The 13128-nt window shown below is 38.9% G+C and overlaps 1 protein-coding gene across 7 annotated transcripts in view; it reads left to right on the top strand.

Annotated features, from left to right (window-relative positions):
- Positions 1 to 13128, top strand: part of UNC79 (unc-79 subunit of NALCN channel complex) — a 240667-nt gene that overhangs the window by 22245 nt on the left and 205294 nt on the right. For 6 of the 7 annotated variants that reach the window (XM_081830016.1, XM_081830010.1, XM_081830015.1 and 3 more), the window contains exon 1: positions 11711 to 12562. The exons of the other annotated variant lie outside the window; for it this stretch is intronic. In XM_081830016.1, coding sequence (XP_081686142.1) covers positions 12460 to 12562 — 103 coding nt within the window. In that variant the 5' untranslated portion in view covers positions 11711 to 12459. Of the gene's footprint in view, positions 1 to 11710; positions 12563 to 13128 lie in introns of those variants that run through there. 7 annotated transcript variants of the gene reach the window in all.

Genomic DNA, 13128 nt, shown 5'->3' with positions numbered 1-13128 from the left:
ATTTTAACTCCTGATTGGTCATGAATCTCAGCTTGGACTTTGGCGCTGTCACAGAAGACAATGTACTTTAACAGGAAAGCAGGATCCCAGATACTTCCGAGTTTACCCCACATAACCAGACATTTACATTTCAAGACAGTGCTGTGTATAATTCATCATCTTATTTAGGCAATTCTGAGATATCTGTATCTTCTTAGGCAGTATAATTTATTTTCAGTGTAATCATTTTCTTTTGAAATGGAGCCACGTTGATTGGAGAGATGGTTGATAATTCAGATATGTCTTGAGTATTGCACTTACATGTAGAAACTTAAAGTATGATTCATAGTCATCAGCCTCTGTATATCTCTGAAATTATTTAATTTCTACCAAATAGCTCCTCAGTTCCTGAAAAATCTATGATTATAGAGAGCTCAGTACAGTTTAGCAGTGAGAGATTAAAACATTCTCTAGTTTTCATCTGCCAAATCTATGTTTGGATTTTTACTTCCTTGAACAAATCGGTAATACTCCTGATCCTCCCCACCCTCATTCTGGCAGTTTCAAGTACAGTTTTCGGATGTCTTGTCACACCAGAAGGAAGGTACAAGTTTGTGAGTCACTCTTTGGATCGGGTGGGAGGTACTTAAAATTTGGCCTCTTAAGTTCTTCAGTTTTGAAATCTTGATCTGAGAGGAGGTTGTCCAATAAACTTTTAAGAACAAACTTTTGTAATCTAACTTGATTGGCGTTAAAATAGGGCTCCATATTCCATGTCAAACCATTGCTAACATCCACGGAACACTCAGTGTGAAGAAACTTCACTGCCCTTACCATTTTCCCCATCACACCATGAAGTTGGACTTTCATGGTTTCTAGAACAAGCTCTCCTGACCGGTAGAAACTGGAACAGCAGTATTCTCTTTTGACTCAAATAAATTGTTTCCCCCCCTTTTTTTACTACAAATGTCCTATTTCTGGCAAATGAAATTTCATGTTAGACTTTTTCCAAATGGGGAAAAAAAAAAAGACTTTCTCCAGTTGGCAAGTGGTTAGGTCTCACTAACTCGTGCATGAAAGCATTAGATGATTTTATGTATCTATTTTTTTTAAATGTGCTAAAAAATATATGGTGGGCCACAACTAGTTCAATTGTTTCTCTTTATAGGTGACATGTCAGAAAGTGGCTTTATCATTTATCTCCTATGTGACCTTGGGCAAGTTACTTAACCTCTCCAGAGCCTTGGTTTTCTCATCAGTAATATGGGAATAATAATAATAATAATATAACTGTTATTTTTGTGTTTATGTCACAAAGTAAACACTCAGAATTTAGAATTATTATTGAGATTATTGTGACCCATGGGATGAGGATTATATCTTTTTTATTTTTTATTTATCCACACCTCAAAGTGCCTGGCACACAGTGGGTGTTAAATCAATATCTGATAAACAAGTGAGAATACTGATACCTTTTCCTTCCCCTTTGCTGCTTAACTTTTACTTGATGTCTAAAATTCCCTACAACTCCTGTTTCTTACAAGTTAGCTGCTCAAAAATGTAACTGAATAATGTCTGTGGAAATGCTCTGAAAAGTGTAAATGGCTATGCTAAAGGTAATTGATGATGATAATGTGATGATCTACAATGTAATGATGTTGATGGTGTTGGCATCACTTGCCAAAGAATGAGAGTGTTTTTCACTGATCTCCCCTGTCTGCTGAAAGGTCCAGGTAAAGTTTGCCACCTGGAACCAAAACCGACTGAAGTACATATATGTAAGTATGTGAATACTTGGACAGATAGACAATGAAATTTGTGACATTTGACATCTTTTTGCTTTTGAGGGGATATTTGACTGTTTTAGCTCTGTAAATAGGTATATCCTTTCCATCACCCTTCGTTTGTATCTTTATGACGTTTTGCTTTCAGTTGAAGAGTATGACCTTCCTCAAAGGAGAAAGATCTTTCTTTTATCAAGGATTTGTGAAGAACTCTGGTTTCTCACTAGACCTCCCAAACAGTTGTTCTGCCCACATCTCCATTTTGGAATGTCTTTATTATTAGCTAGATTTAATTTTTATTCTTTAAAAAATATAAGTCTCTGAATATAAAACTGGATTTTAATACCAAATGTAGTAATAGGTTATGTGTGTGTGTTTGTGTGTGGTTATGCTTGATTTTTTGATGAAAGATCACTGCTGTGTTTTCTTTATTCCACCGGTTATTCCATTTTAAGGTTCACAGTATTGGTTGGACTGGGAAAGGGAAAGGAGAAGGATCACACATGTAACTGCTAATTACAGTAGCGATTTATTGTCTGTTATGTGCCAGTCATTGTGATAAGTAGTTTATTTATGTAATATTTAAAAATCCTTATAGCAACCCTGTGAGATAGATATCATTATCCCCATTTTATAGGTTAGGAAATTGAGGCTCAGAGAAGTTCATTACTTTACCTGAGTTTTCATAGGTAGTAAGTAGAAGAGCCCAAATTAAAATGACAGCTGGGTTTTAGTGTTAGTTGACCCTAATTTTCTATATGTTTTAAACTCTTGGTTCCTCTATCTTTCTATATGTAAAGTAGAACTTTTTTTCTGTGTGGAAAAACTCCAGTTGTTGGGGGTGAAGTGAGGAAGAGGGTTGAGTTGACTTTTGTAGCTGTAGAAAATTACAGATGTATAATGAATTAATTAATGAAAGGCTTGGAGGAGCTGGGATGTGGGGCAGAAATGGAATACAGAGACCACAGGCCCATATTCTCTGTGTTCTCAAGCCTTCCTTAGGAGCCTGGTGACTGCACAGTGAAGTTGTGATACCAGAAGGGAATGAGGAAGGGGTGCAGATGCAATTTATGAAATGTCTTTCGCAAATCTTGTTTGGCTTCTGATATTAAGGGATTTATTTGTTAATTTTATTGGATGTGATAGTAGTATTGTGATTATAAGTGTCTTTTTAGTTGGCAATTATACTTAAGTATTTATAAGTGGAATGATCTGATGAATAAACAAATATGATAGTGAAGTTTAGTGTTGGGTACATGGCTTCATTTTATTTTTCTCTCTACTTGTATGTGTTTAAAATTTTGATAGTAAAAAGTAAACAAAAAGACCAAAACCCAACCTCCAACAGCTCCGTGTAAAAATAAAGGATAGACAGAAGTTAGATACTAATGAGGACTTTTAAATGTGATGGGCTAAATTTAGGCTCAGTGGGCAGTAGATAAGACTCCAAATTCTAGTATGTTGGTATAGCCTTATCTTACAACCAAAGTTCTCTCAGTTTGAATCTTTACCAGTATCACAGGTTCAAATTATGTCTTCAAATGGGGTAGCCTGGGCACCGCTGCCCTTGGGAGTTCTCCGTGGTCCTTATGCAGCAGAGGAAGGGAATCTAACTCATTCTGAATAGAATGGGCCCTGTATATTTTCCAGTTCTCCTCCTAAAGTAATTTTTCCCAATTATTCTTCCTAAGGGTGTGCCTGTATGAAGGGTGTTTCACTCTCTTGCACCTAGAGGTACATAGTACTAATCTCCAGTTGAAACTGACTCAGAGGCTGAGGACTATTTATATTTCTCGGTCCTGACTCTGTTCCTTGAGCTGGCCAGGTGAGAGCAGGGCATGTATTGTCCTATGATTGTAAGATCATGCCTGGTTTTTCATGCAGTTAATTCTTTAGAGTGGGGCTCTCTGTCTATCCTTCTCACTCTTGGAATAAGTATTCTTTTACGCTCTCTCTGTCTTTGTAGACACAAGCCCATCCTCAGTCCTTCAGTCAGCTTTCTTTTTCTTAAAACTTATTTTATTTTTATTTTATTTTATTTATTTATTTGACAGGGAGAGACACAGTGAGAGAGGGAACACAAGCAGGGGGAGTGGGAGAGGGAGAAAAGCAGGCCTCCCACCGAGCAGGGATCCTGATGTGGGGCTCAATCCCAGGACCCTGGGATCGTGACCTGAGCCGAAGGCAGACACTTAATGACTGAGCCACCCAGGTGCCCCCTTCAGTCACCTTTCAACCAGACCCCCAAATGGCTAGTGGTGGAACTGGGACTTTGGAAGAAAGTGATATAGTAGTTCTTGTGATACAAATTGTCCTTTTTATAAGAAATAGGAAGAAGAGGGGGAGGGAATTAGTATCATAACCAAGATCCAAAACTAGTCTATGAAAAGAGTATAAATTCTAAACAGCTTTGCTGTACCAAGAATCATGTGATACATGAATTCATTCATTCATTCTCATTCATCAGACATTTATTTAGAACCAGACACTTACTAAATTCTGGATATGTAAAAATAAAAGAGACAGTTTCTGATCCCCAGGACCTGACAGCCTAGTGAAGGAGACTGTGAGTGAGTTAATGACTATAGCATGTAGTGGTGACTGCTATGATAGAGGAAAGCCCTGTGTTTTAGGAAAGCACAAAGGAGATGCATCTTGTGGTAGGGTGGGTTAGTTATCTACAGTGGAAGTGGTTATAGCTGAACTTTGAAGAATTATTAGGAGTTGGCCAAACAGTCAAGTATGGATTGCATTCTTGTAGAGAGACTAGTGTGCAAAACCATGGAAGGGTAAGGGCATTATGAATTGGGGTTTTTGCAAGTCATTATGGCTGAAGTGTGATACATATGGAAAAGACATGAAGCTTGACAGATGAGCAGGGATCTGTTCATGTTGGACTCTTCTAGCTAATTGTTTGGATTTCAACCAGCAGGAAATGAGGAAGGTTTGCATTTTAGAAAGATGACTCTGGAAGATCATGTGAAAAAGGGACCGTAAGGATTTCAGTCTGGATGTCAGAGCAATAATCTAGGAGATTTTGCAGGCTTAAATTAAGGTGATGTCAGTGTAGTTGGAGCAGAGAGTAGATTTTATTTAGAGATGATTTATAGATAGAACCATATGGACCAACAAGTAGAATCTTCTGGACCTGGGAGACACGAAAATGGTGAATTAAGACATACAAGATGAATAAGAAGGATATCTGATTCCTTACTGATACTCTAATCAAGAGAAGAAATGAAAAAGGCACAGACATAATTTTTAACTTTAACCATTGTGGTAAATATTTACAGTATTCCAAATTTGTAAAGTATGTCCAGGCCTCTTTATATATGTCTGTCATTTCTCAGTGAAGGCTTAGCTGAAAAGAAGATGAATTGTTTCAAAGGGAGCAATGACAGCAAACCCATAAAGTCTTGCACTTTATGTAGTGGAAGAAGAAACCAATAAAAAATAAGATGGGATTAGGGGGTGTGCTTTCAAATCTAGGATAGTAATCACCAGCTTTTGTAATGAATGTGGGGCAAGTATTATTTTAATTTCTTGTTTGGCAAAACCAGAACAGAACAAATCAAAACAAACAAACAAGAACCCCTGATGCTCAGAGATATTAAATGATTTGCTTGAGGTCACACCTAGGTGTAGGTGGGAACTGACGCTGTGTTCCAGGGCTCTCCGCAGGACATTGTGATAGCTCCATGATGGGTGCCCACAGTGTTTAGGGTCCAAGTGAAAATGAAAATGAGCAGCCTGTTTGAAGAAAAAAATGAGTCAATTCTGCAAATGATAATGAAGAACCTTTAAAAATTTTTGGAATATATCAAGGGAAATGATTATTTGGAGTTCTATTGAATGAGAGACGGGAGGAAAAAGAGATCATGAGGGGTGCCTGGGTGGCTCAGTTGGTTGGGCGACTGCCTTCAGCTCAGGTCATGATCCTGGAGTCCCAGGATCGAGTCTCGCTTCGGGCTCCCTGCTCAGCGGGGAGTCTGCTTCTCCCTCTGCCCCTCCCCTTCTCATGTGCACTCTCTCTCATTCTCTCTCTCTCAAATAAATAAATAAATCTTTTCAAAAAAAGAAATCATGAAAAAATTTCTGCATTATTTACATTTTACACAAACACATTCTATCTAGAAATGACTTATTTGTAGTTGACATTTAAACATAGTTGACATTTAAACTTTTAATCCATTTTAACCACTGTGTTAAGGTTGACCATCTGCTATGCACCTAGCATTGTGACAAATTCTAAGGGAATTTGAAATGATATTTAACACAGTTGTATCCTCAAAGTTCTTTTTTTCTTTTGTATCCTCAAAGTTCTTAAGGTATTGTTAGGGTTACTAAGTTTGCAGACATGAAACTAATTTAGAACCATCTGGAACAGTTTATTATCAGTGACAAATTTATATAATGAAGTGACAGAATTTTTGAGGCAGATAGTGAGTGCTCTGACCAGTCAGAAAAGGGAGTGGTGATAATGGCTGGAGTCAAGCAGAAGGCTTCATGAATGGTGTGACTCTGAAGATGGGCCTTGAAGGATTATAGAGATTTGATTTTTCAAGGAGAAAACTGTGGGACCAGTGAAGTAAACAAGTTCTGTTTTGTGTGTTTTTTTTTAAAAACACATTTAGGTTAATATTTCATCTGTTCACTGTAGTGTTCCTTAATGAAATACTAGGCATAGCACAGTCATCAAACAGTGAAATAGGGGCAGTATTAATATTTCATGCTACACCATAAAATGAAATATTATTAAGCTAGTAAAAGTAATTAAAGAAGACTGAGGCCCAGTGGAGAAGCCTGGCTTATAGCCAGTGAAACTAACTGGTCTACCACTTACTAGCTTGTGCCTTTGGTTGAGTCAATTACTCTTGAGCTTTGGTTTATTCAGTGATAAAAACCACTCCAAAAGGTTATGGTGAAGATCAAAAATAATATGTATGGAGCACCTGATGAATAGTGGACATTCAGTAAACGTTGTTCATTATTATTCATATGTACATGACTGGTGTATAAAGAGAAACAGTCTTTCTGAAGGGAAGTGCCTCTGTTCCTACCAACAGCTTTTTAAAATTATTTATTTATTTTTTAAAGATTTTATTTATTTATTTGAGGAGAGAGCGAAAGTGAGAGAGATCACAGAGGGAGAGGGAGAAGCAGGCTCGCCTCTGAGTGGAGAGCCTGATGTGGGGCCTGATCCCAGGACCCTGGGATTATGACCTAAGCCGAAGGCAAACACTCAACTGACTGAGCCACCCAGGCGCCCCTGAACAGCTTTAAAAAAATTATTTATTTGAGAGAGAGTGTGAGCGAGCATGACTGGGAGGGAGAGAGAATCTCAAGCAGACTCTGTGCTGCTGAGCATGGAGCCTGATTCAGAGCTTGATCTCACCACCCCGAGATCAGGACTTGAGCTGAAACCAAGAGTCGGGCGCTTAACCGACTGCGCCACCCAGGCAACCCCCCTATCAAACACTTCACAATGAGTATTTCTTGTTTGACTCAGCAACTCTGTGACTAAAAATGTATTCTGAGGAAATAGCTAAAGATTTTTACACGTGTTTGAAAGGATATTCTGTACAACATTGACTAGAAGAGTGAAAATAACCCCAAATCTCACAGATAGATGATCGGTGAAAAAAATTACAATTTACTTACATAAATAAAATGTACGTACATTAAAATGATCATGTAGAAATGTATTTCTGATATGGAAAGTGAGGAAAGCAGATTCTATAACTATATACAGTCTAATCCCAATTTTGTAAATGTGTATTTATGCAGAGAAAATTTCCTATAAGGATAAACACCAAAATGTTAACCATAGTTCTGAGTAGTGGGTCTTTAGATAATTTTTATTTTTTTTCATTGGACTTACCTGAATTTTTTACTTTTATGATAATAAGCATAGACTGATACAAATTTAAAAATAGGAATGGGTCGCTATTAAAAATACTTAGTGACATAGGAAAATGCTTAAGATTTAAAGAAAAAATGATTTAAAACTAATATATGATCCCAGTTTTGTTAAAGTATTTTTATATCCCTGCCTAAAATGAATGACCAAATTTTGCTTTTGTGGCTCTTTCTCTCAACATGTAGCAAAGCTTCTAGGAAATGGTGGGGATGGGATGTAGTGAAACATCAGAGCAGAGATTAGATGCATGTATGCCTGGATAAATTTCATCACTTTCTCAGACTCCTTTTCATGTTTTCTTTATTTTCATCACAGCTTTAACAGTTGGCCTTTTGGCTATTTTTATAAAGAAATAAAGTTTGATCAGTGGGAAAAGCCACTGTCCCCCTCCCTCCCTTCTTTCCTTTCATCCTTTCTAGGACCTAGCAACTTCAACATCCACTGGGCACTTGGGGGTATATAATGCAGAACAAGAGACATAGTTCTTGGAGCCTACTATCCACTTGGGAGAGACAGTAAAACATCACCCAAATGAGTATTAAAAGTTGTGCTAACTACTGTGGAAGAAAAAAGAATAGGGTGTTATGACGGAGCAAAATGAGGGTGGAGGAAAGGGAATCCATTTAGACAGGGAAGTCAGCAAAGACCTCCATGAGGAAGTGATAGTTTAAGTCAGCCTTGAAGTAGAAGTAGGAGTTAGCCAGATAAACGTAGAGGGAAAAGCATTCTAGGAAGAGGGACAAGCACATATAAAGGTTTTTAGGCAAAAAAGTAGCTTTGACCAGTTCAGAAAACTGGGGCAAGAACCAATATGTCTGGCTCTTAAGGTATGACATGAAGTTGGAAAGTAGGCAAGGACCTGGTATAATATGTTAAGGATTTTGGATTTTGTTCTGAGGGCAATGGGCAGCCATTGAAGGATTTGCATGCAGTAGCTTATATTTTGGAAAGGTCTCTTTGACTGCTCTGAGGAGAAGGAACTGGAGAGAGGCAAGAGAGAACTAGGGAGATGAGTAAGGAGGCTTTCACAATTGATCGGGAGATGATGGTGCCCAGTAATGATAGTGAAGATAAAGAACAGAAAACAGATTGGAGGTATGTTCTGGTGGTAGCATTGACAGGACTTAGTGACAGGTTGGGTAGAGGGTGTGAGGAGAGGGAAGAGGAGCTGTCAAGGATGATTTTCAGAATACTTTGTTGGAGTGACTTGGTAGATTGCATAGATGGTGGGGTTGGTTTTTTGAGGGGTAAGGGATGAGATAAGAGTTCAGTGTGGAGCATGTTTACCTTACTAAGGGGAGACATTGAATAGATGAGGTCTGTTACTCAGAAGAGCTACCCGTCTGGGATGGAGATACACACTTAAGAGTCGTTGGCATGGATCGTGCTGCAGGCACTATGGATGGATGAGATTGGCTGTGGAGAGAATCTGGAGAGAGAGAGGAACAGAGAGTCTAGGACTGAGCCTTGAGGGATTATGACATTAAACATCAAGCAATGCTCCCTGAAAGGATGCAGTGGAGCAGTGAGGGGGAAGACTAGGAGAATATGGGGTTGCTGGGAAGCCAGTGGGGGTGAGTGTCAAGGAGGAAGGGATTGGCTGTATGGAATGTGTTGAAAGGCCTAGTAAAATGATGACTGGAAAGTGCCCATTGGATTTGGCAACATGGAGGCTCCATATGATGGCGGGAGAAGGGGATTCAGTGCAGTGGTGGAGGTGCATGACTGACTGGAGTGAGTAGAAGAATTAGAAGTGACGGAGAATGAGAGTGTACACAACTCATTATAATCTTGGCTCTGAAGAGAGAGGCCAGTGCTGGAGGGGAATGTCAAGGGAGAGGTTTTTGTTTCCTTTTAACAAGGGACACTCTAGAGTTTATTTGAATGCTTATGGACATGACTTAGTAGGAGGGAGAGCAGTAGTGGTCCCATTGATGAAGTTTAATTGGAAAAGGAAAGAAGGAGATGCGGGTAAGCTTTGCTGTCTGCTCTGTGTTGAGTATGTACTAGGTACTATGCTAAGTGGTTGGCACAGGGACTTAATATTCACAATATTCAGTACTGCGAATTGGTTGGTATGATTATCCCTATTTTACAGTTGAGGAAACGGGGGTTAAGTAGAGGTAGAGCCAAAGTCTTGATCCAGAACTGTTTGATTTCAGAGCTTGGACTCAGCTCTGACTTACACACTTGGAGGATTTCCTTTGTGGTGATGTATTAGTCAGTTTGCTAGGGCTGCCATCACAGAGCCCCACAAACTAGGTGGCAAAAACAACAGGAATTAATTTTCTCACTGTCCTGGAGGCCAGAAGTCCAAGACCAAGGTGTCAGCATGTTTGGTTGCTCCTGAGGCCTGCCTCCTTGGCCTGCCGATGGCCACCTTCTCCCTGTCCTTACGTGGCCTTTTCTTTGTGTACACAGATCCCTGGTGTCTCTCCTGTATCCTAATGTCTTCTTATAAGGGCACCAGTCACACTGGATTAGAGTCTATTCTAAGGGTCTTAGTTTTGACTTAATCACCACTTTAAAGGCCTTAGGTTTTGACATTAAGCCTTCAACATATGATTTTGGGGGTGGGGGCCACAATGCAGTCCATAACAAAGTGTAAGGAAAATAGTGGGTATGGGGGAGTTTTGGAAAATATGGAGAGGGATGAAACAGTGATTGGAGAGGGTAAAAGAAGGAGCTTACTAGAGAAAGGTAGTCTGGGGGTCAGTTGAGCTTGGAGATTGTTTGCTTATATCTCAATTATCTGAGCTTCTGCAGCAATATTCAGGTATATTGTTGAGTAAAGAATAAGACCTCTGTGCTGCAGTGAGGCTGCTGGTTGCTCACATGAGCTTAGCAACCAGCCAAATGACCATTTTGTGTGTGTGTGTGTACAAAGTTGAAAGGTAAATGAGTTCTATTCACATCCTCAGCACAATTACAAATTACTGTATGTCAGGGACCTTTCTGGATGTTCTCCAATAGTTGAAAACATGAAAGTTAAATAAATCTACCACTGCTAAGATTTTGTTGCATTCGCCAGTGTAAAAATTAGCTTGAGCATTTTTCCAACCGGTTCTGGAAGTTGTCTTTCATGATTACTCATCACTATCTTTTTTCTTCTTTCTCTCTTCCCTGTTTCCATCTTCACTAGTCAGTTATTTATTGACCATCTCCTAGATGTCTGGCATAGGAATAAAAAAAGTCAGCAATTTAGTGTGGGAGACAGAGATGTATATATGCAGAACCCCCCTCCCCCCAGCGATAAGGGGTATTATCAAAGTGATAATTCATTTGTTCATTTATCCTGCAAATATATCAAGTACCTACCAAGTGCCAGGCAGTGTGTTAGGCTTGGGATAGAGACAGGAGTCAGATATAGTTTCTGCCTTCAAGAAACTGACAACCTGGTATAGCAAACAAACAGGTAAGTAAATAAAGACAATGCAATGTGACATTTGTAAAATATTAAGAGGTCTCAAAGTAGGGAGTGGTTCTTATCTCTGCTCTCCCTTGCATGTTTGGATACCTGTTGAAAGGAGCCACTGCTGCATTTTAACAAAAGGAACTTTAAAAAGAATATTCATTCATTTCACACACAGTTTTGAATGCTTGTCATTGTTGTGTAGTGACAGTTTTGTAGCTCTTGAATTATGAGCAAGCATTGAGTTTGGGATCTATGGCTTTTTTCTTCACATGAGTTTATTGTCCACAGCCTGTACCATCAACACCTTTTTTAGGTGGTGGAATGATTAATAGTATTCCTGAAATACTTGACAGAAATCTGCTGAATATTAAAGCTGGAGGAAAGTCATAGTAACAAAGCATTACTGTGATGGTGGGTGAGCAGAAAGCATGTGCTGTTTAGCACAGATCTCAAATATCTGGGACTTAATATGGGGACCCCCGTCATATGATTTTTAAAAAGGTGGTGAACAGCGCGGAGATCAAAAACACTGAGAAGAAAATGGGTTTTTATAAATTATGTCATTGAAACAGTTTCAGGTATCACTTCTTTTTACCTTATCTCAGGAAAAAAGTTATTTACAACCAGATACTTTTGGGGTTCGTTGAGACAATGGATATAAACTTGTTGCTTTCTTCAGAGGTGATGTGCTATACAAACTTAAGGTATTATTTTCTGGAATCTAGCCTTATTTTTGTGGGGAAGTGCTAACCATATTATGGAAATAGTGCAGGGAGTAGGAGGGAGAAAAGGTAGATTTGATCAATGGTATATATGGGATATAGAATCAATGATTAACCTAGTAACAGCTGGGAATTGAATTGCTTTGATATCAAGCAGCGAACACCCGCTATCTTCATAATGACTTCATCTGAGAGTCGTATTCTAGAGTATGTCACAGTGGAAGGAGCAGGATGGGGACGAGGGTGTTAAGTTCTGATCTAGCTCTGCCATTTACAACCTATGTGCTTCATTTTCCCCATCTTTAAAATGAAATGGTTTTGGGAAAAGGCCCCTAAGGTCCCTCCAGTTTTGATATTTCATCATTCTGTGATTCTACGTCCCACACCTGTCAAAAGCATTTGACTTTTCTTAAGTTGCTTATGCCAGGATTTCAGTTAGAATGCATCCAGGAGCTTGTTTCCATGGGCTGTTGGGAACAGCAAGATCTTGCTTCTCCAGGACTTGATATGTCTTCTGTTAACTGCTGACAGTGAGCCATACCACCTAAAAGGCTCCCTTGTAGCCGTAAAGATTGAAAGGACAAAATGGACAGTGTTGAGAGCTCTGTGGAAGAGGAGACCTGAGAGACGGTGATCATCATGGCCCCTTGGGATTTGCAAAGAGGAGTGACTAGAACTGGGCCATTCACTGCAGCCAGGTCAAAGGTCAGGTCAGGAATGTGGACAATGCTGGTGACTCCAGGTAGGTCTAGGAGGTTAAACAAGCCCATTTAGTCCCTCCTGAATCTTGAAGATCTGAGCAGCCATGCTCAGAAAAGCTATTAGGAAGTCTCCTAATTTCTGAAACTCCTTGGAAGAAAAATGTGACATGCATTTTTTATATTTTTATTACCACCCAATCATTATATTCTTACTTAATACTCACCAAGTTACTCTCCTCTTAACATATTCTCACAGTTCAAACATTCATTAAATATGCTACATGCTTTTATGATCACTGATTGAGTTAAAAATCTGGTTTTGACTGATGCCATTGTGCAAGAGATTCTCTATATTTTAGGATTTTTGGAGTGTTGTTGAAAGACCTTTGAGTTTTCTTCTTCAGTTTTAGTTCAGCAATCTTAAATATAATTCTCTGGTGGCAGAGATTTATATCTATTATTATATTGCTAATAATAAGCTAACTGGGGGGTGATTATAAAATGATTTGGAGTACTGCCTTTCTTAGTGATAAAAAAAAGTAATAGATAATTTGTGAATAGGATATTAAGCCAGATAACTAAAAAAGTTTTGTGTGCTTAATACAAT

Source organism: Leptonychotes weddellii, chromosome 9 (assembly GCF_054177405.1).
Source record: "Leptonychotes weddellii isolate Sample4059 chromosome 9, ASM5417740v2, whole genome shotgun sequence".
Taxonomy (NCBI): Eukaryota; Metazoa; Chordata; class Mammalia; order Carnivora; family Phocidae; genus Leptonychotes; species Leptonychotes weddellii.
This window is presented reverse-complemented; position numbering and strand designations above follow the sequence as displayed.